General features: G+C 35.0%; 1 protein-coding gene and 1 long non-coding RNA gene across 7 annotated transcripts; both read right to left on the reverse strand.

The window, feature by feature from the left end:
• Window positions 1–8,171: 8,171 nt before the first annotated feature.
• On the reverse strand, window positions 8,172–11,025 carry LOC106411491. 6 transcript variants are annotated; one of them, XR_007329240.1, is made up of 9 exons: window positions 10,388–11,012; window positions 10,197–10,308; window positions 9,995–10,074; window positions 9,823–9,922; window positions 9,594–9,744; window positions 9,331–9,491; window positions 8,850–9,226; window positions 8,659–8,763; window positions 8,172–8,566 (listed from the first exon to the last, which is right to left on the reverse strand). It is a non-coding gene; the product is annotated as an uncharacterized LOC106411491 (long non-coding RNA). The 6 variants fall into 6 exon arrangements; XR_007329241.1 differs by having other exon boundaries at window positions 8,659–9,226; window positions 9,331–9,499; window positions 10,388–11,025; XR_007329238.1 differs by having other exon boundaries at window positions 8,670–9,226; window positions 10,388–11,014.
• Window positions 11,026–14,180: 3,155 nt separating this feature from the next.
• On the reverse strand, window positions 14,181–16,872 carry LOC106411192 (protein NRT1/ PTR FAMILY 2.11). Its single transcript, XM_013851904.3, has 4 exons — window positions 16,619–16,872; window positions 16,224–16,441; window positions 15,582–16,135; window positions 14,181–15,315 (listed from the first exon to the last, which is right to left on the reverse strand). Exons 1-4 carry the CDS (start codon window positions 16,770–16,772, stop codon window positions 14,406–14,408), a joined length of 1,836 nt encoding a protein of 611 aa, XP_013707358.2. The 5' UTR covers window positions 16,773–16,872; the 3' UTR covers window positions 14,181–14,405.
• Between the last annotated feature and the right edge of the window lie 9,934 nt (window positions 16,873–26,806).

Consider the following 26,806-nt stretch of genomic DNA (forward strand, 5'->3'; position numbering starts at 1 on the left):
CATTTGATCATATTGTTAATTAAACCAACCATGAACTGATTTTATATCATACTGAATTTTGATCACATAAGTTTGCTAGTTAAAATAAAACTTGATCTAGTTTCATCCTTGAACTTGATTCTATGATTAAATTATGTACTGATCATTTGCATACCTGATAGCATCATTTAGTAAATCATTAGATCGAACTTGAATCATCCATGAACTGACCTTTGCATGCATCCAACTATCATATTGTTAAAACTGGACATAGGTATCACATAATTGAAACCAAACATACATGTTCGCATAGCTTTAGCAATGATGATACTAGTGCGTCTGAAGTGGTTCATGTTGTTTGCATCTAAATGATTCACACTGTTTGCATATAGTTAGACAAAATCGGTTTCCATTTAAAATTTAGTACATTTGCTTTATTCAAAATTTATAAACCAAGTTTTAACCGATTTTGAAAATCTACTTTGGTTTACAAATATCTTGAACATTATAAAAGTTATTTGTCTTGTCCATGATGCATTTTTTTAAATCCATCCACATTGATTGACAAATTTTTTATCTTAATACATATAAAATATTTTCTGAAAATAAAATGCATAATAAATCATCAATCTCCTTGGCATATAAATTCAAGTCCTGAATTATATTATGAATCCTTACTCCTTTATGGATATTTGATTCAGATGTCGAAAATCAACAACCTTGAATATGCTTCCCTCAATCTCTCCGGAGATAATTACCTCCAATGGGAGCTTGATACCAAAATCCTCTTAAGGTCCAGAAACCTTGGTGATACTATCACTGAAGGCACTGAGCCATCAGACAAGGATAATTACAAGGCACTTGTTGTCATTCGCCATCACCTTGCTGAAGGTCTCAAGGACCAGTATCTCACAATTGAGAATCCTCTGGAACTTTGGACAGAGTTGAAAACCAGATTTAATCATCAGAAAACTGTGATATTGCCAAAAGCCCTTTATGATTGGAGAAACCTGAGAATCCAAGACTATAAGTCTGTGGAAGAGTATAACTCGGCTTTGTTCAAAATAGTCTCAAAGTTGAAACTTTGTGGTGAGACTATTACTGATGCTGATATGTTGGAGAAAACATTCTCCACATTCCACACCAGCAATGTTGTGCTTCAGCAACAGTACCGAGAGAAGGGTTTCTCCACTTATGCTGCCTTAATCTCTTGTTTGTTGCTAGCTGAGCAAAACAATGAGTTGCTCATGATGAACAGTGAGCTAAGGCCTCCTGGTGCTAAAGCATTGCCTGAGGCACATGCGGCCGTAGAGCCAAAGGATGAGACTCCAAGAGAGTCATACCATGGTCGCATGAGAGGCCGTGGTAGATGGCAAGGTCGTAACCGTGGATTTCAACCACGTGGCCGTGGATTTCAACCACGAGACCATCTTGGTCGCAGCCGAGGCCGAGGCTACAGCCGAGGTCATCAAGCTAACCGTGGGTATAAGTCCGACTTCAAAACCCATGGCTCGAGCTCGACCAAATCTGCTTGCTATCGTTGTGGGATGACCAATCATTGGGCTAATAAATGCAAAACTCCCCAACACCTTGTTAAGCTCTACCAGGAGAGCATAAAGGGCAAGAACTCTGAGGCAAATTTCGTCCATTATGATAATGAGAATGATCTGGACCATGAGGATGATCAAGCCCATGGCAGAGATGGTCATGAGGATTTTGAGACTTCAGACCTCCTTACAAGTGGCTGAATATGAAGATTTCGATATCATATTGCTTTTGTCTTTGCATTTTGAATTCTTGATTTGGCTTTATGTTCTATGACTTTGGCAATTCTATTTATGAAATAAAGTTTTTACTTTATATATATGCCTTATACAAAGTCGAAATTATTAAGAACATAAAAAAAAAAGCCATTAAAACATACTTTAAACCTTAAGTAATATCTAAGGTGTTGACTCTTGTCTATTTTTCAGAAATGAAAGAAGACAAGAACCAGCTAGTAGTGGATAGTGGATCAAGTCACACTATATTAAAAGACAAAAGATATTTTGTTAACTTCATTTTAAAGAATGCCAATATCAATACTATAGCAGGCACGGCCAGCCTTATTGAAGGCCATGGCCCGGCTCACTTAGTGATACCTAAAGGCACGCATTTAGAAATTTCTAATGCATTGTATTCTCCTAAATCAAAGAGAAATCTGTTAAGTTTCAAAGACATTCGCATGAATGATCTACATGTTGAAACTAGGGGCGAGGGAAAGAAAGAATTCCTCTTGATTTATGAAAATGCCCAAGGCCATAAGAAAGTCCTAGAGACTATCCCTGCTATATCAATAGGAGAATACACCCACCTTGTGGGACATTTCGATATTTTATGGTCCTCATTGACGCATCGACCAGATGGTCGCATGTTTGTCTATTATCATCTAGAAACTTAGCATTGGCAAGACTATTGGCACAGATCATAAGACTGCGAGCCCATTTTCCAGATTTTCCACTAAAGACTATACGTCTTGACAATGCAAGTGAATTCAGTTCCCAAGCTTTTAATGATTACTGTATGTCCATGGGGGTAAGTGTGGAACACTCCGTGGCACATGTACATACACAGAATGGATTGGCCGAATCCTTCATTAAAAGAATCCAGTTGATTGCTCGACCATTACTCATGAGGTCGAAGCTACCAGTATCAGCTTGGGGACATGCGGTATTACATGCTGCTGAATTAATACGCATAAGGCCATCCAGTGAACATAAATATTCTCCATCCCAATTACTCTCGGGTCATGAGCCAGACGTATCCCATATCAAAATATTTGGATGTTCTGTGTACATCCCTATTGCACCACCACAGAGAACAAAAATGGGACCTCAAAGGAGGATGGGAATATATGTTGGTTTTGATTCTCCAACCATTATTAAATATCTTGAGCCTACTACTGGAGATTTATTTAAGGCCAGATATGCTGATTGTCATTTTGATGAATCAGAGTACCCAACATTAGGGGGAGAAAATAACAAGCTGGGCAAAGAAATTGTATGGAATCAAACATCCTTATCATGGCAAGATCCTCGGACTCAATCATGTGATTTAGAGGTCCAGAAAATAATTCATATGCAAAAGCTAGCTAATCAATTGCCTGATTCCTTTGCTGACCCGAAAAGAGTGACTAAGTCCTATATACCAGCTTGTAATGCACCAATAAGTATTGATGTCCAAGATGGACACAATCAAGTGGCTACAGAGTCTAAAGCACGTCTTAAGCGTGGTAGACCAATTGGTTCCAAAGATAAAAGACCTCGGAAACTAAAGAAAGGTGCAAAAGAAACCGAGGTCATAGATTGTCCAGACAAGGCCGAAATGGCCATGCCTAAGGTACCAACCAATGAGACTCGGGACGCCGAGCCTCATGGTACTGAAGGTGCTAATGATGAGATCTCAATTAATTATTTAATGTCTGGGACAAGATGGAACCGGAATGATGTCGACATCAATGATATATTTGCATACCAAGTAGCCCTTGATGTTATGGACTTAGATGAGGATCATGAACCCACGTCTATACTAGAGTGCACTCAAAGATCAGATTGGCTCAAATGGAAAGAAGCCATAAACGTGGAGTTAGAATCTTTTAAGAAAAGGAATGTCTTTGGATCGATTATCCGGACACCTTATAATGTTAAACCAGTGGGATATAAGTGGGTATTTGTGAGGAAGAGAAATGAATATGGTGAAATTGTAAGATACAAAGCACGGCTTGTTGCACAAGGATTCTCACAAATACCAGGCATCGATTATGAGGAGACATACTCCCCTGTGGTGGATGCAACTACATTTCGATTTTTAATAAGTCTGGCCATCAAAGAAAATTTGGATATGCGGTTAATGGATGTTGTAACCGCATACCTTTATGGTCCACTGGATAACGAAATATATATGAGATTACCAGAGGGTGTTGAGCTCAAAGCTAATAAAGGTTCTCGAGAAGAACACTGCATAAGGCTGAACAAATCCTTATATGGACTTAAGCAAAGTGGTCGAATGTGGTATAATCGCTTAAGCGAATACCTTGCCAAAGTTGGCTATAAGAACGACCCTATCAGTCCATGTATCTTTATAAAGAAGTTTGCAAACAAAGGATTTGTTATCATAGCAGTGTATGTTGATGATTTGAACATCATTGGAACCCCTGGGGAAATCGCCCAAACAGTTGAATATCTCAAGAAAGAGTTTGAAATGAAAGACCTAGGTAAAACTAAAGTCTGTTTGGGGTTACAACTTGAGTACATAAAAGGAGGAATCCTTGTGCATCAAAAGGCATATACAGAAAAAGTACTCAAGAGATTTAACATGGACCAGGCTCACCCATTGACCAGCCCAATGGTCGTGAGGTCCCTTGGAGTGGACACTGACCCATTTCGTCCTAAGGACGAGAATGAGAATGTCCTGGGTCCAGAAGTGCCTTACCTCAGTGCCATAGGAGCGTTACTGTATTTGGCTAGCCACACTAGACCAGATATATGTTTTGCCGTGAGTCTCCTAGCCCGTTTTAGTTCATGTCCGACCCAGAGGCACTGGAATGGAATTAAACATATCCTACGTTACCTTCAAGGAACTAAGGATTTGGGTCTATTTTATACCAATGAAACCAAAGATGGTTTAGTAGGCTTTGCTGATGCAGGCTACTTATCTGATCCACACCATGCTCGGTCCCAAACCGGATATGTGTTCACTCATGGTGGTACTGCAATATCATGGCGTTCCATGAAACAAACTATAGTAGCCACATCATCTAATCACTCAGAAATCTTAGCCATGCATGAGGCAAGTCGTGAGTGTGTATGGTTGAGGTCTATGACTCAACACATCCGATCAGATAGTGGAATGGTCGAGGACAATGGTCCGACCATCATATATGAGGATAATGCAGCCTGCATTGCTCAACTCAAAGATGGGTATATCAAAGGTGACCGAACCAAACATATACTACCCAAGTTCTTCTTCACACATGAGTTGCAGAAAGCCAAGGAGGTCAGCGTCACTCAAATCCGGTCAAGTGAGAACTCAGCCGACCTCTTCACCAAATCACTTCCCACCAGCACATTCAGGAAGCTCACGCAGCAGATTGGCATGCGAAGACTCAAGGACCTTCAGTGATGTCCAAATCAGGGGGAGTAATGTGTGTTGTACTCTTTTTCCTGTCCTTGGTTTCCCTTTTTACCACATTGGGTTTTTGGGTTTTCCGGGAGAGGTTTTAATGAGGCAACGTTAGCACATTACAAGCCCGATATGGTTATGGCATCCAAGGGGGAGTGTTATAAATCCATGATATGGATATGTGGATTGCCATTAACCATCAAGGAGGTTTACATCTGACCCGACTATCCGGTCCGTCTACACCCGTCTCCGGTTTGTCTCATCCGTCCAAGACTAGTCAAGATGAAGACTCATTCAACCGGAGCATTTATGAGCTTTGACCAAGACTATATCTTTGTGGTCAATATGTAATAAATGTGTAGATACTCTCCTTGTTGTAAACCCTTATGAACCTCCACTATATATTGATAGTGAGAGCTAATGAGAAAGACACAACTTTCACAATAACACTTCTCTCATATTTCTAACAGAAACACAATGCACAATCAACGCCCGATTACCAACACCCATCTGGGGGAAGATTTTTAAAAGTCAACATTTTAACCGGCCTGATTGACGGCTTCACATATTGTATTAACTGCATTGGTCTTACAAACTTCAAATTTTTTTCCTAATTGAAAAGTTATATCCATGCAACTGAATAAAACATCTGTGTCAATACAATATAAGCTTCAGAAATATGTTGAGATGAAGAATTGGACTAGATTCGTTGACCAAATAAGTCTCGCTCAAAGGCTATCGGTAAGAAGGTCCACAATTAATTTTAAATTTTTGTTTCATTAGCTCAAACGAAGCATATTAATTGGTTGTTTATTCTTGGAGCTAAAGTTTAAACTATAGTATAGATATTTTATAACAAGCTTTACGGCATTAGTAAGCACAATAGTAAACATATAGAACTAATCCAAACTCAAATAGTCTGAAAACAACATAAATATATAATCTCTCAGTTTCATATTAAGTGTCACTTTAGATTTGTGCACACAGATTAAGAAAACATCTAATTTTGCATATTTTCTATATAAAACATCATTACTCATACACCTAACCATATTTTAACCAATAGAAAAATAAACCGAAAAACAAAGTTAATAAAATCTGCATTGAAATGGTAAAACGACAATCATTACTCATATACCTAATCATATTTCAACCAATAGAAAAATAAACTGAAAAACAAAGTTAATAAAATCTGCATTGAAATGGTAAAACGACAATTATTTTGCAACGAAAAAAATTCTCTATAACGACACTTAATATGAAACGGATGAAATATTATTTAATGTATTTCGTAAGAGAGTATAATAATTAAGAAATACTATTTAGATTTACTTAGAACACTTGGGCCTCACCGGACGAGAATTCCCACCTAAATGAAAAAAATCAAAAAAAACATCAGTAACAAAAATAAAGAATAATGAGGCTATTAATGTAAATAATAAATAACATGGTTGTGATTGGAAGAGAGATGTAGCAGAGAGGGAACAGACAAGGGTAGGGGCAGAGGAGATAGAAACCGGAACAAAACAGAGTTTTAATAACAAAACAGATTAGATGTTTTAATATAAACACAAAAGATTATAAGTAAGGATTCAAGAGTTTGTTAACACCAAAGCTCTAGTTTATTAATCAATTAGGTGATAACCTGCGCCTTGCGCGGAATAAAATTATTAATTTTAATATTTATAAAATAAAAAGATATTAAATCTGTTTAGTGTGTACATCGATTTGGATTTAGGTTGGATTTTTTTAGATTTAACTCTTTTAAAATATATCAACCATCCGGAAGCTGTATTTATTTTGGTTTGTTAGATTAAACTGATTTTCGTTTTTCTTTCTTTCGGTGATAGATATGCAGTTGGAATATATATCGATTATTGCAAACTTTATGTAAAAAACTTGATATCTTACCTGATACAATCAGTTAGATTTAATGCGAGCATCTTCATTTTTTAAATAAATGTATAATAAATATCTTAAGCAATCATTAATTGAAAGATACATCATTCTTCTATAGAATTCGGTGTAGATAATCCTCCACCGAAAATTCATAGGCTTCAGTATACGAGTGTTTCAAACTTATTATATTATCAACTAGTGGTCGGTCCGCGCTACGCGCGGAATGTTATCTTTATTATACTTTAAGTTAAGTTCTTGGAGGATTAAGAATTTGATTAAATCGTTTGTATGAAGCTATATGTTGAATGGTTGTTTTAAGATACACGTTCATCGTGTTTGACTAATTCATAACTATCTATTGTTTTCATTGTTTAAATGGGTATATGTTTTTGTTTTAAAAAGGGGTTTATGTTTTGTTTTGTATATAATTTTCGTAGCTGGTTTGCTTGTTTTTATAGTGTTATATATATATCTTCATATCGCTATTGAGGGTGCCGTTGTTGGGTTTGTTTTTTTTTTTTCTAAGAAAGAAGGGATTATATAAGTTATTGTGATTCCATTTCGTGATTTTGGAGAGTTTTGCTGTTAAACTGATTAGATTTGTTAACAGTACATGTAACTAACTTTCAATTAATTTACTTCCCACTTCTAGTGCTACCTGTAATTACTAAGTCAGTTGATTTTGTTAGAAGTGTAACTAAAGTTATGAAAGCTCTGTGCTAGTATGTGTAGATGTCAATCTTTAGACTCTGTGTATTTTCAAAAAGCTTGTTTGAAATATAATAAATATATATGACTCACTGGTTTTAAGCAAATTTAAATGATTAGACAATTGGGAGCAACATATGATTGTACTATTGTAGCATGTTTGTTAAGGATGTCTTGCTTCCAAGCCAAGATCGTATCATACAGACCATATTTTCACAAATATTTTCCCTTAATTGTTTCCATTAAATCAATTTCTCTTAACCACAAAAAAAATGAATCAACTTCTCTCTTTTTTTTTTAACATAAATCATCTTTCTTTGACTTTTAAAAACAAATGACACTTAAATTTTCTTGAATGCCTATGATTTTTTTATGTACTTGTGTTTTAATGCTTATGATTTTAAATAAATATGCAAGAGTGCATGGAAAGAGAAGAATCTTGTTACGTTTATATGTAAAACACAAGTACGTGTAATATTTATATACACGTAAGTTTTCACCTTTTTGTAACAACTACAATTCGAAAGAGAAGAAACACCCATCCTATTTTCCATGGATGAGAAATCAAAACAGAAACATTCATTGAAAGCTTCATGTTCTAGACTGCTGCATCAACCTCCCAAATATAGCAGCCGCAAAAGGAGCAAAATTTGAATCAGTAGTTAACGAAGACGCCATTTGATGAACCAAAACCTCCATTTTCTTCTCCAAAACTAATATATGCCCACATGAACCATATCCAAAGTCACAGTGCTTGATCCAAGTGGTTATGCGTATATGTGGCCACCAGTACAGATGGAACCTATGCACTGTATTGCACCTGAACAACAACAACCAAGCCAAAGATCATCATAAGACATCTGAAAAAGCAGATATAAACGATTAGAAATGCAAATCAAACCCAATGTGTACCCTTTTTTTACCGGACAAGATGGGCAAACGAAAATCTTAAGTAAGCTCTATGCACATGGTTATCTCTTGTAACCTTATGACCACATTTCCTCCATCGATGCCCATCTTTGCAAAGTAATTCCACAACATAACACTATTTAGTTCTTATGCGTCCATAGCAAACATAAACATCAATACCACAAAACATCTACCAAGCTCGTGTCAGGAGTATCAGTAGGCACAAATACTGTTGAAACCTTTGCTTTGTTGAAGCTATCAATGACTGGTCTTTTGCCTGAAAGAAGCTGTTTTTTTTTCTGCTCATGTTGATGCAGCTGATGATGATCTTGGTAGCTGGAGTTGTTCTCTACTACTGACTCCATTAGGAAACCCTAAGAACTCCTATGGATCTTGTTTTATTTTCTTTTCTAGTTGTTTGAGCATACCTATTTCATGTCTACTTCGACTCTGAAGCTTCTCCAGATGATGATGTAATGCGTAGTAGTTCTCGTAGACTGTTGCTACATCTCTGTTAGCTTCTTCTTCTCTGAGTTAACTTTGTTAGCTCTTCCCTTAACTCACTTGCGGTCTATTACCGTACCATTAAGATTAGAAAAAATTCACCTATCTACAATCGTATAATGTCTTATGTGCTTATTTTTCAGAAAAGATTGACCATTTTAAAAGTGAAACCTGCATTATTCTGGTGAATCATCTCTCCACATATGAGCAGCAAGAACTTTATTGGTGGTTGATGTGAAAACATTCATGTCCCCATAATGTTATATGGCATGTAAACACGTCTCTTACATTTATAAGAAGTGTCATCTGCCACTGCTAGCTCAACATGTTACCTGCATGACTTAATCCAAATCCGAAAGAGTTGTAAGATTTGGATGATGTGAGCCTAATGAAGCTAGGAGTTAATAAAAATTAAGAATGTAGGCAGTGTTAACCTGAGCACACCGATACTGTTGGAGTTATCACAGATGATGCATGTAAACGACGATACTTCCCTATGAAGAGCACTTGGAGCAAGCAATGAAACACCACCCATTATCTGTATGAACACTCGCCACTTTCCCGGTGTAAAGGAACATTTCATTCCTGTTTTATAAATATGTTGCATTTAAACAAAATTCGTAAAGCTGCAAAGGTCTTAATCAATAAAACAAAATGGTGTACCTGAGGGATATATTGGCGATAGCATATTCGTAGCTCTACCTTTTCAAAACCATGACTGAACGAAGCATGTGCTGGGTTTGTGCCGGCATTAGACTCCAACCTAATGTACTGTGGTGTGAAATAATCTGGTAGAGCATACAAACAGCAGAATGGATTATGGAAGTATACGTACCTCTGAAAATAACTCTTGCCAGCTGTGTCTGCTTGTCAAAGTAGTAATGGGTGCTAAAGTTGGGTTCAGGAAAAACCGACCTGCATATGTAGTGTAGATCAGTTACAGACAGTTGTAGAGATTTGATTGATATGTAAAGTTAAAAAAACATATAAGCAATTCTCTGAAAAAACCAGCAATCAAACATAATACATATAACTACCTCCAACCATTTTTGGGTTTATGCTTCTTGCCACAATAATGTTTGGGTCTACGTCATAGCTCTAACACACTTAGCCAAACCAATATATCCATGCACATGTGTAATGTCTGAACTGATGTTAAATGTTTCATTTTTTTAATGTGAGAACAGACGACAATTAAGAAAAAATTTGATATGAGAATGAGGCTGACCTTTGAATTTTAATGGTTGCAACACTGCCTTTTTCGTGTGCTTATTCGCTGAAGTGCTTTTGATCCCGGTCAACTCACCAATAATGTTTGCACAAAATATAAAAAAATCACAACATCTTCGCGGAATTTGAATTTTCTATTTTAGAAGCATAATCTTAGAGACCAACCAGGAAGATGAGAATTGGTGTTAGCCAAAGCAATCAGCTTCTTCTCATTGCGGAGCCGAAACAGCTCCAAATATATCAGACTGACCGGACCAGTAATCTCGGCAAAAGCAGCCTTATCATTGAACCTATGAAGCTGATTTTAAATCGGCACGATGAGGAAACTATTCCTGGTGTGAGGCTTTCTAATGATTCTAATGATGCCAGAAGGAGAAGCTGAAAAATCTGACAGACCGAGAACCCTTATTTATAGGTCTGGATTCGTCGTGTCTGAGGAAGGAAACAGAATATTGAATAAGGCATAGTGGGAGGAGGAGTGGATCTTTGATTTTAACGCCGGTGTGAGTGCTGTTGAGTGAATGCCATATGACAGTTACGAACTTACGATGCCGCTTCATCGGAGCCAAGAGATGGAACGTAATCGACTAAGGTGCAGTGAAGAGTCAAAGTTATTGGGGTTTTACTTGACACCATCATTATGGGCTTATAAACCCAAACCGTAAATAAATATATAGATTAAGAGCATTATATAAGCCCAAACAGAAGTTATGACAGAGCCCATAATGGTTTCAGTAGATTTTTCAGAACGAAAAAATCCGTATTGTTGAAGGTTTATCGACGTGACACGTGTCACAATTCGCCCCTATGCTCTGGCTGTCGTGGAAGAAGGAGGAGAGAGACAAGTCTCCTTTATTATATAAGATAGCTAATAAATAAGGGTGACATACTATAAGTTATAAAAAATAGAAAATTCAAAGTTTTTATTAAGTGATCAGAAAAATTCACCAGCATCATCGTAAATATTGTCAAAATTTAGAAATAATTTTGATTATTATGTAAGTCAACCTCGGAGTGGTATTGCCGGCTTTTGTATCTTTTAACGTGACCATGTTGACATTAACAACCATAATAAACGTTAGCATGTTCTTACTTCTTAAAGCTTATCCAAAAACCTTCTTTCTCATTATGCTAAAAGGACTTACCGGGTTGATGGATCACTGGGTCGACTGCGGGTGAATCTTGGGTTAATAAATGAATTAATTTTATTATATAATAATATATTAGCTATGAAAATAAAAATATAAAAACTAAAGTTTAATATTTTTTAAATGTTTTTTAAAACATAAAATAATAGTTTGGATATGTATATATTTTATGTTTAAAAAGTATTTAGAAAATACTTAACTTTTGTTTTATATTTTTATTTTCATTTTACATACAAAATATCAAAAAATAGTTTAGACTATTTAAAATTTTTTGTAACAAAGTAAAAGTTATGACATCTAAAAAAATTTAAGATATAAATTCATAAATATTTATATTTCTAATTTGAATAATAAATTAAACTTCAAATTCAAAATAAACTCAAAGTGAAAGATCATTGTAATAAATTGTCAATAACGGAAATAAACTAACACCAAATCACATCAACTAATTTTGGTTCTCTCTATCATCGTTCACTTTATTTTCTTCAGGTGACATAATGAAATCTTCATCAAAATCTAAAAATTACAAATATAAAACTGAAAAGAGAAAACCTAACTTTTTTTTGTCAGCACCTAACTTCTTAATTGGAAACTTAGAATATAAACATAATCTAAAAACTAAAAAAGAAAGGTAAAAGTTATTTATTGGTTCAACCGGTATCGGGTTCCGGGTTTTAGTGAGTTTTTGCGGGGTTTTGTGGGTTTCTAAATATTGAGTTTTTCACAAAACCCAAACTGGATTTTTTTCTGGGTCACCGGGTTTACTGGTTCAACCGTGGGTCCGGGTCGGGTTTCAAAACACTGGTTAAAAGTGTTATTTTAGAGTTCTTTGTTTTGTTTTTTTTTTTTTTTAACCTGGGGGTATCCCGGGCCTATGGAAGGGCTCAGACTAATTCCCAAGGGGAGGTGCAGCCCACAGATAGACCCTCTCTCCAGGTATGCAAATGGGCCCTAAAGCATGGATCCATATCCGTGTGGGGTGTCCAGAGACATCATGAGGTAGTTCTCTCCGGCAGGATTCGAACTCGCAACCTGGGTGCAGGAAGGAGCCCGTCTTTGTTTTGTTTCGAAAAAGAATCGGTTACGTACGTTTCAAACATTCAATGTATTATCACACTCAATTCCAATATATCGAGTTAGCTGTAACATGAATATATTTGCGAGTATGAAACAATTTATCTTCAAAATATGTAAAATATCACTCTTTCAAAACATAGCTACGGGCTAACGAACTCTCACATTTAATCTGATATTTACATTTCAATCAAACTCAAGGTTCTTGAAATATCAGAAATCTTGTGTATATATGTTATTAGATTATTCCTTCGTAACTTACACATAAACACCTTAAATTATTATATATTCAAATAATTTTACAGAACTAAACCAAAAATTGAAAGAAACACTAAACATAAGCAAAAAAAAAGCACTAATTCGAAAACAAATTAAACCTAAATCAAAATCCAAATTTCATCATCATCAGCCTCACCACCATTAAGCTTTGTCTTCACTCTCCGGTGAGCAGATGCGTAAGCACCACCAATGTACCACCACCACAACGCAACCCTTTCCGTACCCTAAACAATACAAAACCATAGAGAGAGAGAGCTTGACAGGCGAGTTCATGGGAAAGAGAGGCTGAGAAGAAATTGATGACCGTAGACGTCGTTGTCTCTGCCACGCCACCTCCGCCTAGCTTCCGCTTCACCCTCTCCATTTCCATTGAAGTCAAAGAACGAAAAAGAGTCTTTATAATTAACGTATCTTATGTGTTGCGTTTTTGCAACTTATCTAAAAAGTTAACAGATACGCAGTTTTTGATGTTGCATTATTTTTATTTCGTGTGTTTTAGAATTGAAGCATATAAGGAAACAAATTGTGAGAAAGGCTATTTTATCGACACGTGGCAAATGTAGTGTGAACGCATTAAATTCAAGAATAAAGAAAAACCTAAATGTAAACTTAAAAGGAAAACATAGATAATTTAGAAAAGGAAATAGAACACCAAAGCTCAATGTGTTTAGGATGTACGCTACATCAAGTTCAATAGCTGAGAAGTGAGAGTAGATACCTGAGCAGTGACGTCAAGTGGTGGGAGAGATGGAGCAGAAACTGAGGAAAAAGCAAAATTAATTGCTATTATCAAATTAAGTAATGTTGGGGATAGTTGGATATGAATTAGAAACACACTTGGTCGTGAAGCAGAGGCAGTTCCGCTGCGAACAAAGTCATTTCCGCCGATAAGTTGAGAGGCACACTTGGTCGTGATATTAAAAGGTCTCGACACTGAAACCATTCAACAATCTTTACAACAAAAGAGCCCATAAACCATTTCATTGTATCTCTGCTTGAAACATAGATACAAATTATGCATATGTAACCATCAAATTCCTAAGTAGTAATTTTTGGTGGCTTTGTTTCATTATTTTAGTTTGTTATGTTGTATGGTGAGGAAATACAATATTAGAAACATAATGTGTAACATACAATAGAAGCGTAGAGAGAACTCATGAACCGTCTCAATATATCTGTGCTTGACACGTCCATACAAATTATGCATATGTAACTAGTAAATGCCTAAGTAGTAGTATTTTTGGTGGCTATGTTGCATGGTGAGTAAAAACAGTAATAGAAACATAATGCTTAAAATACAAGACGATTTCTTTTTATTTTGCAAATACATGTGATGTTATAATCTCCCTTTTCTCCACATTGATAGAAAGAAAGAGATGTGATCAAACATATTAACCAGAAAATAAAATAAAAAAGAGCCACATGAAGTATATCATTACATCGTTTCTCCATGGCTTATTCCAAGAAAATCCAAAGAGTCTAGACTTAAAGTCCAAAAGAAGTGAAATATGATCATCAGACTTTGTTCTTGTCTTGTTCTTTGATGATATCTCCACTGGTTTCATAACTTGTCTCTTCATCATCACTTCCTTTGTACTTATACCATCTTGCCATCACCAAGAAGTAAGCAAAATTAACTGCCAAGATTCCAGCTAACAAGAAATAGAAGTAATCCAATCTTCCTTTGTTCAAATCCTCAGCTAACCAATTACCACCCGCCGAGTTCTGCGTCATCCTGTGAACCGTTGTGATCAAGAAGCTACTGATGTAACTCGAAACTCCTGCTCCTACGTAAAAGATAGAACCAGCGAAACTCCTCATGTTCTCAGGGAACTGCTTGTAGTAAAACTCCATCTGTCCAATAGCTCCAAATGCGTCGGCTATACCAGCAAGTACAAGCTGCGGAATCAGCCACATAGCCGACATTGAGGAGATTTCTCCCTTCCGTGGCGCTAAACCGAGTGTCGGTTTAGTTAGTGCTAAGGTTCTCCTACGTTCCTCGACGAAACCAGAGACAATTAAGCTTAACAAGGCGAAGAAAATCCCGGCTCCAATTCTTTGCAAGAGCGTTATACCCGTCTCTATACCGGTTATTCTTTTTAATGTAGGAACGAATACACGGTCATAAAATATGATGAAGAGGGTCATGCCAGTCATCAAGAAGACAACATAGGTGGCTGCCGGGATCATGAAACCTCCAGAGCCTAAGCGACGATCACTCTGGAGAGCTTGGAAGACAGGATAAGTCATTTGTTGCGCGATGGTTAAGTAGTAGATCGATGAAGCAAACCATATAGGAAGCACTCTCATGATGCACTTCACTTCTTCAACCTGTTGCATTGTACATAGATTCCACGGATTCACAGGCTTACCATCAGCATCCAACTTGTCTTCAGGAGTCAAGTTCGCGGCCTTGTCGAGAAACCTGCCGAGTATGAATCTCTCTCAGTAAAAATAAAGCATCAGAAAAGACAAACCAAGACTAGTTTTAGGTGTGACAATGTTTTTACCGAATGTTTTTGAGTTCTTTATTGAGTCAAATTATATATAGATATATATCAACTATAGATGCAGTCATTGTAAAAATGTTTTGATATGAATAATTTTAACATTCATTCAAAAAAAAAAATAAATATATATATATATATCAAGTATAAACGGTGGTTTTTACCGGTTTAAAAGTGTGTTTACCTGAATTGTTCGGTGTATTTGAGCTTGGCGTTTGCGTATTTTGATGGGTAGTAGTTGTAAAGGTTCAGCCAAGGCTGTTCCACTGACTTTAACCCGTGTTTCTTGATAGCAGCCGTTATAACATGAGCTATACTAGCCAATGGACTACCTGAGGCTTCGATCTTAACATACAACTTAGCACCCGCAAAGAAAATCACGGAGGCCAAGAACATTAAAACAACCGGGATGGTTAAACCGATGGTCCAACTGACATTAGACTGGACATAGACAACTACTGTCAGAGACAAGATCTGCGCGAAAGTGAAGGTGAAGAAGTACCAGTTGAAGAAACTATCAATCCCTCTTTTCCCTGACCCGCTCTTCGGATTAAACTGATCAGCTCCGAAAGCTAGATTGCACGGTCTAATCCCTCCTGCTCCCACCACAAGAATCCCAAGACCCATCAGTAGAAACGCTATCTGGCCACCACTTGGCCCGCTACACGAGCTCGCTGTGCCGCATGGGGCTGGATGTAGTTGTGGGACTGCAGCAGTCAATAGTATCGCAAGTGATCCCTACAAAACAAGAACCAGATTTTATTTTTAGGTTATAAACCAAGATTGCTTGTAGAGGAAGAAATAATTAGACGGGGTGGATCTTTACAAGAAAACAGGCGAGGACCGCGACGGTAAGAGTCTTGTATCGACCGAAGTAAGTGTCGCAAAGGAAAGCAGCGACGAAAGTTCCGAAGTTGACTGTGCCAGCAAAGGCATTGATGATTGTTGCAGCTGTGACACTCTTCATGTTGAAGACAGAAGTTAAATACACCAGAAGGTTTGATAGTGTTCCAATGATCCCAAGCTTCTCAAAAGTCTCATTTCCTGGTGGTAACAACAACAAAAATTAACCAAGATCATAAGACTTCAATAATGACCAAGTGAAAACTTAAGACAACAAAACGACAAAAGAAATAGTTTCCAAAAGAAGAAAGTTTTTTTTTTAACATTAAAAAGAAGAAAGTTTACAGAGCACGGTAAATGATAATATTATTGCGTTACCAATGATGTAAGGCATGACTTTCCAGCCTCTATAAACGACTTTGGTCTCCTGAACATCTTCTTTAACAGAATCAACGGCCGTAACAGAGCCATCGTAGGCGGAGGAAAGTTTTTGGTGATCCATAGACTCGACTTCGAGAGACTTTCTCTCCATTTTGTAGTAATTACTGCTACTAAAGTAACCGTTAAATTTGTACTTTCTTTATTTTTGTATGTTATTGTTGTCTCAAAGGCCAATGACTATGTTTTTCATCTTGGACCTGACTCTATTTATAATGTTAAGAATAAGGAAGATGGTGGAGACACTCCTGGGTGGAGCTGTCGGAATCTGGACAAATTGGTAATTTATGAATATGGCCGTGACAGAGACATGTGTTAGTGATTATAATATTTATTTTACAGTTAATTAATTAAAACTTTATTTTTCTTTTCTTCTAAAACTAAACTTTAAAGAAAAAAAAGCAGAAAATCCATGGAAATCTAGATTCCAATACAAGTGCTATGGCCCCATCACAAGCAACTCTAATAACAGCACGTTCCTATAAATGTTAGCTTATGTTGTTATAGGATGTAGTGTACATTAACTTATGTTTTATATGTGTATATGGAGAAATGTCATAAGTCATTCTACGTTAAAATTTCAGATAAATATTTTTTCATCTAAAAATTCGAAAATTTTGTCTCAAGCTTTTTGTCGGTTTTGTTTCTACATTCTTATGATTTTATACTTCTTATTCTTAAATTATTATCTTTACATTTAATTCATACTTATATAAAATAGTTTTACAAAAAATACACATTACAGTAGAAAATAAAAATCAGAATAAATTTACAATTATATTTAAACAAATCTGAAAATTTATTATAAAACAAACAATGCAGATCTGCTCTGTTCTTCTAGTAATATTTTAAACACCAAAAATCATAAAATAGTTTTGTTCATGTTTTAAGATGAGTTTTTACTGTTTCTATTTTTTACTTCAAAAATATATTCTTTCTAAAAAATATATATTCTATTTTAAATCAACTTGGATCCCTAGATGCTTAAGCACCAATATCACTTAGGTAATGTACTCTCGCTCTCTTTTGACCCAAAAGAGGTAATGTACTACTCTCTTAATGGCTAGATTGATCGATTATATCTGAAACAGTATGATTACCTGAATAAAAGATTGTGACACCCCGACCCAGCATAGCTGAAATAGTCGGCGATATCATGACACTTGTTTCCAGCCACAAGGCCAAAATAATGTGTCTTTAGGATCCCAGGACGTCTTTGACAAAAACCCACCAATATGAGCCGAACCTGAAATGAAAAGGGAATGAGGGGTGAGCATTTCGACAAAAGCTCAGTGAGGGAAGCTCTATGAGCCCCGAAATCAATCACCAACAATCATCACACAACATAGCATAAGCATCTAACTTTAACATCCAGTAAATCGAAAGCAATCAACAAGAAACGAGGATAAACCCCGGCGGTGCCAACAATGAGACCACGCCACCTAAATCGGTACCCGCGTTCCTCATGTTGTTGCGCGAGAACTTTCATGTTGCGTTGTCTCCACGACATCACGCTGTCTCACGCCTTCACGCAATCAAGTTACCGACATTGGTTCTCGCTTGATCCACCACCATGTTCATACGTTCCACGTTGTCTCCACGACATCACGCTTCTACGTTATTTCATTTACAGGCACGCCGCATGCCCGCTTCGGCGATGAATCATGCCAACTCAAATGATTGCCACATAACCCAACAAGAAACGATGTAACGCCCGAGACATACATATATGTCATTCCACCACGTTACACCGACACACATAGGCCTTAAAGCCTTTCTCTTACTCATTTACATCTCCCAATTATGAAGATATCATCCTCTTATAATAATAACCCCAATGAATACAATCATCACATTCAATCCTCAAACACCATTCAACCATATTTTAACAACCTTAGCAATAGATCTATGTTTTTCACACATCAAGCATCAAGATATTTATATATATCATATGTATAGTTATTTATATTAGTAGATCTATAGAAAGTAACAAATAAGGATGAATGATCAACCTAGACACTTCTACCATGATGAGATAATAATAGAAGGAGATAGAGATTGCAACAAGCCCTCACCTTGGCCTTAGATCTGAGAATGGAAAAGAGAGTAGAACCAGATCCGAAGCTTATGGCTTTCCATGAACCAGATCTACAACAAAAAGAATTGGTGCTATCACCAAAGAATCCGGGATGAGAGATCCAAGATAAAAGAGAGCAAAGAGATGGAGGAAACGAGAACTAGGGTTCCTTACCTCACCAGCGACCAGATCTAGAAAGAAGATAAGGAGAGATCTGGACATAGAATTGGATCGGTTCATCGGGGATCTCCAACGGCTTGGCTCCAGCCTTCAGCAAACGGCAAACACCAAGGAGAGAGAGAGAGAGAGAGAGAGAGAGAGAGAGAGAGAGAGAGACGCAGGCGAGAGAGAACGAGAGAGAAGAAAAGAGAAACCTTGACGGCTAGGGTTTTCAGATCTCTCTGGAACTCTGCAAGGCTTCGCTCTGATTTCTAATGGGAGAGAAGAGAAGGAGGATGCTCCTTTTTATAGGAAAAGAAGAGGAACCCCTAGGGTTTAATACACGGGTCAGAAAAGAATGATAAAAGCTAATGGGTTTTGGTCTAAATCAAGTTAATAATCAAGAAAAAAAAAACATTTTGGTTTGGGAGAACCGGGGATGTGACAAAGATAATGCGAGCAAAATTGATCATCATGACGTTTTCTTTGTATGCATTACCATTTATATGAAAATGATGTTTCTCGGTCGAAATTCTTTTATCAAGGCCTACATGTATACCGAATTTTTTCACTGGTAATGCGGGTTTACGGCTGAACCGAATAGGTCTTTTCATGTTCAAACCTAGTCAACTAATTCAACCATGTTAGTATATTTTGTTTCTTTGGTCGCACCTCGTAAACTAATATATATTAAACTGAAGTTGGTCATTTGATCGATCGAGTTTTGTAACTTTTTTTTTTTTTTACTAAACTCTAAAGCTAGCTATTCTTATACTTCTGACCAAAGAATGGTTGTCTTCAGCAAGAGAAAACTAACTGACTCGGAAGAAATTGGTCCGTTCTAGAAGTTATATCTAAAACTTGCATTTCGAGTTGAAAAAAATAATGATAGTAACGTTTCTTTTTGTACACATTCGAACGCCTACGCATACATGTAAGAAACAAACGTAGTTAACACCATGAGGCATGAGTTAGATACGTATAAGCGTTGAAAACTTCAGTCGTTTAAAGACTCTTAACTAGTACTATTAATTACGCAATTAACACCACGACTCCACGAGGCATAAGGTTCTGTTTGATCAAAAATATACATACCATGAGGTTTTTTCTTTTACTGAATTATTTTTTTACTTTTTTTCTTTGCCACCTTCTTTATTTGTTTCATTGTTATAAAGTTTCACTCACCAAAAACTATTGTCAGATTAATTTCATTTGGCGACATGATTTTATGGACGATTTCTATGAAAATAATTGAGCTGAATCATTTAAAATTCTGGTGACGTACGCAACAATTAGTCATATCCCTGTTGAATTGTGTTGTGCGATCACTACAAGCTCCAACTCATTTGTAGATACGATTCATGGAAAATAGAATTATGAAAATAGAATAATCTTGCTAAATTCATTTCAGTTCGATTTCAAAATTTGTAGTTCGAAAAGTCTGGAACATTAAATTATTGGACCACATAGTTAAAATTTAAAACAAATTTTATTTTAGCTCACAAATAGATTTTTTTATCCCAGCCAACACAAACACTTTTCAATCGTTTTTTCAGAATATACATGGCAGTTCAGAAAACTTTGCTTGTTGTATTTTCTGATTGAGTAACAATTATTAGATTATATAACAAGGAAAAACGAAATAAATATTGGGACCATAAATATTAGAATGAAAAGACGAAGACTGACGTGTTTAAAATAATCTGAAGAGACACCAAAACATTGTAAAAGAAAATCCACAAGAGTCAACCATCATGCTCATTACATATTCACATATCTGCCCGGACCTTTTTCGTCTAAGGCCATTCTCAGGTGGTCAATGATGGAAAAGTGTAAAACATTATTCTTATATATGTAGTATATATTTTATCGTGTGTTTAATATAATTATCTTTCTATAATTTCAAATCTGTAGATGAAGGAATCGCAATGAAAATCACTACACCATGGCAGCAAGTGACAACTTGTTTTTCTTTTTGTCATCTGAATTTCATTAAGTTAAAGAAGACACCAGATTACAAACTTACAAACAATACAGCAAGTTAGGAACAAAACCAGCAAGTTCATAGAGAACCTCTCGAGACTAGAGCTAGTGTAAAAACATTTTTCTGGAGACAGGACGGTGATCAAAAGAACGATCCTGGAACACACAAATGGTATATCAAAACATAGACCAAGAAAAATGGTATATGAAGATTCAAGAGTTAAAACTAAACCTAGCTATTACTGAATCTCTTTTATGACTTACAAGAATAAGCTAAAATAATTTATTAATTAAATTGTACGGTTGGAATTTTGATCAAATATAAGTTTCATACTTATACATCATTTCTTCTGTAAGTCTTAAACAATTTTTGAATAACATAATGTATGTAGTGTTCCAGTAGACTGTAGTAATTTGGTCGGCAAAAAAAAACTCCATATATTGGGACAATAGTCATTTTGGATATATCATATATTTGAACTTAATCCTTATAGTGTTCCAGTAGACTATAGTCATTTGAACTAAATTATATATTTCTATGAAGTATACAGTTTTACATGTTTTAGTGGAACTACAAAGAGTTATCTAGTTAACCTTTTAGAGGATAATCAATATTATAAAAACATATCAAAAGTTCAAAAAAACATTATAAAAACGTTGACTATTAGTCGATCATATTTTTGTTAGTTTTAGCGGTTCATAAAATTCCTCTGATTTTTAACTATGCGATGATTTACTAAGAAAACGATACTATGCTATAGTTGTCCAGATCTTCTACTAATTGAAACAGAAAACAAATCTATTTAAAAAATGTAATCATACGACAAGGTCTAGAAAGAAGAAACACATAGAATGGTTAAAGAGGTTGTGATCTGATTAAACTTTTTTGCACAGTAATGATGAAACTTCATTTCAATTTTAAGTGGATATCAGCCTTTTCATGATTGCTTTTCAATCATCAATCTTTTTTGTGGGAAACACTAATCATAATGTGATCACTTCCCAACTATACTGATTTTTGTTAGAGTATCTCCAAAAACACTATTTTGAAGACAATACTCATAATGAATAACTTTAACATATCTTATATATACTTCATACAGTACTTTTAGCAAAATTGTAGCCAATTTATTTTGCTTCATTATGTATAATGGATTACAATAACGTAGAAATATCATTTGTTTCCCCCATTTAATTTACAATAAATGTTGTATTGATAATTAATAAGGTATAAATAAGGCATGTGATATATTATGCAAAATTTTCTAATATGATCGCCCTAAACAAAACATCACTTCAAACGAAACATAAATAATATAAACTAATTGAAAACCTAAAACAAAGATAACTATAGTTTAAGAACATTATGAGAGAAAGATGTACAATTAATTTTCATCTTTATATATAAATTCATCATATATTTTCATAGGATCCTCTCTTATAGAAGACGGAAAATAAGTTTATACTTTCTCCGTATCACTTTAAGTGGTGTTTAGAGAAAAAAAAATGTTTCAAATTATTGATGTTCTCGTTATTCTATGTAGAATTTTAATATCATTTGAACTTTGTGACTAATTATAAAATGATAAATATTTTTTTTATTGCTTGAATTAGTTTCAATAAAATTTGATGATATTTTTATGTAACCAAAATAAATTGTATAGAAGTTTGTATTTTTTTAATCTAAATGTAAAAACCTTAAAAATTATTTAAAATGATACGGATCAGTATTGGTGTCAATGCAATAAAATTGGTGTCACCTTTTGGTAATGCACACCAAAGATCCAATCAGTATTGTTTTCACCTGCCACTATAAATATAGCTAATTCACTATACCTTATAGAAAGCGCAATACAAATAACGGTTCCATCTGTCTCTCGTAATAACTGTGGCTATTCTATTTGGGGCAAGTTGTAAGTGCGGATTAGTTGAGGCCTCCTAAAAGCAGTTTTTCTTGTTGTGTCGGTCTCTTCTAAATTAGATCGAGTTATTGTTTAGAAATTTTTTTTTTCTTCTTTACTCTGTTTCTTGTTGTCATTGTACTTCTGTCAAAAATCTTCAAATTGGTAATAATATCTATACATTTTTACAAAAAAAAAGCGGAATACAAATTCTAATGTAAGAATACTTAAAAACATCCAATTAGTTGGCAGAAAAGCAGCTAATCAACATTAAACCAAAAAAATTAAGTAAATTACTGCATTTTATTTTAAATTTTACTTTTGTATTAGAAAGATTGATGTTTTAGAGTATAATTAATGTAACTATTTTAAAATTTTAAACATAAGTTAAATTTTAAAAATATGAGTGTTGAAAATTTATTGGTAAAACAAAAAGTAATAAACAAAAAATGTATTTTTTTAAATATGTGTAAAAATCTTAAACATTATTCTTTTAAATACATAGGAAGTAACATATTGTATAATATACATTAACATGTATTTGTATTTGTGTACGTATATGCATATGATCACGTGAAACACATTACAAATGCAGTAAACGCGCATAGGTTTAGGTGAGGATGCATTTAGTCCATTCGAATTTACTTTGTAGATTATTATGTCTACGAGTATTTAATTAAGTTAGCAAATGATAGTTGGGTAATTAAAACCAGAAAGTGGAAGGAAGAGGATCAAAATGCGTCAGGTTTTAGCAATACAAATGGTAAGGGAGAGAAGAAGTGCGTGTCGTTTTCACCATTCCACTAAATTGATTCTTGGTCAATTATTCCAAAAGCAAGTGCGATTACCATTACCGAACGGCCAATGCGTTGCGGTTACCTTTTCACATTTTTCTTCCCGCTCAATGCTGTTGTACAGAACTATAGATATGTACCTCTTAAAACAATAATTGCGTTGTCTATGCAGAGCTCTTTTTGGGGCTTCCAAATGGCTAAAAATAGATATTTACTAAATGTTTAAAATCACATATATCGACCTACCCTGGATCTGTATATGTTTAGGGTGACATTTAATTACTTTTATGATGACAAGTTGGAATAAGGTTAAAAACGTAAAGACTAGAATAAGGTTAACAAAAATAAAAAAATAAACGTAAAGAATAGGTTTGTTATGGCAAAAAAAGTAATCGAACCTTCGACGTGTGCTTCTCTGCAACTTTATGATAAAGTCGTAGTTTGCCAGTTTCAATAGTACGTTTCTAAAACTGCCCAATCAGGCAATTGCTCCTCGGTTCTTTTTTTTTTCATATTTAATTTGCAGTTGTTTGAGGCATTTATTTCTAAATATTATGATGCACGGGGATGGCATATCATTGACGTCTCGCGTACCAGCGGCGTTTCAGGGACGAGGACGGCGTGGGGACGGTGTGGGAACGTTTCCGAAACGTTTCAGAGAGGCTGGGGACGGCAAAGGTTTCTGGAGACGGCATGGTTAGGTTTTGGAAACGTTTCCGAAACTTTGAGGATGTATAGTCGGCATAATTTTGTAAAAGTTTGATTATTTACTTTTCCGTACTCTTTTTATTTGGATAACAATTGAAAAAAAAGGAAACACGTCTTGTATAAAACAATTAGGGTTATAAACTTTTAATCCATCTCCTCTTAATCTTAATCAAGTTCTTATTCTTCATCTTTCTCACATCTAAGAAAAACACAGTAAGCGTATCACAAACTCTGGTTTTGGTTTTTCAATGCTCACGTAAAAGAAAGTCTTAGATAATATTAATATTAGATAGTATTTGGTTTGTTTCATGTACGTAATTAGACTTCTTTATGTTTATGTTTTTCTTACGTGTGTGTTGTTTATATATATACAAGCTTCTCACAATTGTTTTTTCCAGGTTATGACTTCTCAGAAAGCAAGTGATAATGTTGACAATGCTTCTGAAGAAGCTCCATTATGAAACTACGTGACTAAATTAGAGAAATCAGGAGCAAAAGGAGGTACTTGGAAATTTAAGTGCAATATGAAATTTATGCTTTGGTTTTAATATTTATATATACACATTTATATATGTACATATATATATATATAGACGAATCTATGCCGTACCCGTATCTATAAATTTAAGATTTAGCCGTTTCCCGTCCCCGCCCCCGTCCCCGTATCTGTCTCCGTATCCGTCCCGGTGTCACTAATTATGCATCGATGAAAAATATATATACATAAATGGTATTGCAATCGAAGTGTGTAACCAAGTTGTCAAGTACAATACCCTTAAGTTAGAGTTCTATTAAAAATTATAAATATTAATAATATAAATTTTGCCAAAACTATAATAGGTCCAATGAAGTTTGTGAATATATGAGTAAATATAGGATATATATAATTGGAAGCAAAATCAGATGATTCGATTTGAAATGCACAGACATAAGATGTGCGGTCTACATAATCATCAAACCAAAAACTGGTGAGAAACCCTTACTATGCGACAACAAAAAAATATTGAACCTTTGTAACACGGGTGAGAGATGTTCCTGGTAAGAGAATAGGTATTTCTCATATAATGTAGAATCACACCAGCCTTGAAAATATCTCTCACAAACATTCCAAAAACACAATGAATACACTAATAAAATGTTCGTTAGTCCCCATATGACACGGTCTACTCCGGCCAAATAAGACTCGAAAATATCCACGGGTTTAATATCTCCTATAGAATTTATTGATAACGAAGTTGGCTTCTAGAGATAATGCTGTTGACAGAGAGTATATTTGTCCATATCTTGATTGAGACTCTTGAATATGAGAGTGTCACTAAAGATATATACGAACATGATCGCAATTGATGAGCAGTGAGTGGAAGTTAAGAGTCGCATCATCAAAGATAATGTATTCTAAAAAGTAAATTTTCCATTTCGTATCACTTCGACTAGTCCTTGAAAAAACAAAAGGCTCTTTTTTTGTTGACCAGTGCAAAGATGAAGTTGAAAACATATATATGAAAAACATTCAGTTTTATTTACGTTGTTTAGATTTGGCATACATATGAAAGTGCCAAAATATAAAGTTTGGTTCAGACCGCCGATAAGATAAAACCGGTTTGGACATAGCGAAGCAAAACATTAGTTATGGATCCTCAAATTTTTAAGAGTAAAAATGCATAGTCATAAGCCCCTATTTTTGTCACCCAAAATATCACGACTAACTCTGACAGCCGGACCAAGATTGGTTTCAGTTTTGGTTGGTATAATATTGGTTTAGTCATGGACTATGTATATATGGTTTGAATTGGGTACAAAAAAACTTGGGAATGTAAAAACATTTGACTAATGTAGATGTGAAGACTATGGATAAAGTGGAGATACATCATAATCCGACTTCTACAGCATTGCTCGAGACATATATGTAGAGCATATTCGAGTTAGCAATCAGAAAAAAAAAAATCAAAAATCTTAAACACTCAATGTCTCGACCATATCAATGATACAACATCCATTATCCTTCCATAGTTTCCTTAGTTTTTTTTTTTTTTTTTGGACAAAGGGCTTTAGTTTCCTTAGCTAGAATCATTAAATCTTTAAATAACTTGTTTACTTTACACACTGTACATTTTTTCTTCCCAAAGCACATATTCATCCCTTATATATTAATTGAGAATCATTTAAAAAGTTGTAATCTATAGTTTGTATTAATTACAAAAGAGACTTGCTGATGTGTCACTTAATTAAGTTATCAATTTACATCACGTGGCGGCTTAAGAATCGATTGAAAAATTTGTAAGTCCAAAATTGATTGAATAATTCCCTAGAGACATTATGTCCGTTAACATATACGACCATCATATATTATAATGTTCACAAAATTTTTAACCGGTTAATTTATTATGTTATGAACCAAATGTTAGATTGATGAATTTAATGCTTCTTCTTCCAATGGCCAAATTAAGTCTCTTCCTTTCATGTCTATCTTTTTCTTCTCTTTATTCTGTTTTCTCTATCTTTTCCC

Source organism: Brassica napus, chromosome C9 (genome assembly GCF_020379485.1).
Source record: "Brassica napus cultivar Da-Ae chromosome C9, Da-Ae, whole genome shotgun sequence".
In the NCBI taxonomy this organism is placed as follows: domain Eukaryota; kingdom Viridiplantae; phylum Streptophyta; class Magnoliopsida; order Brassicales; family Brassicaceae; genus Brassica; species Brassica napus.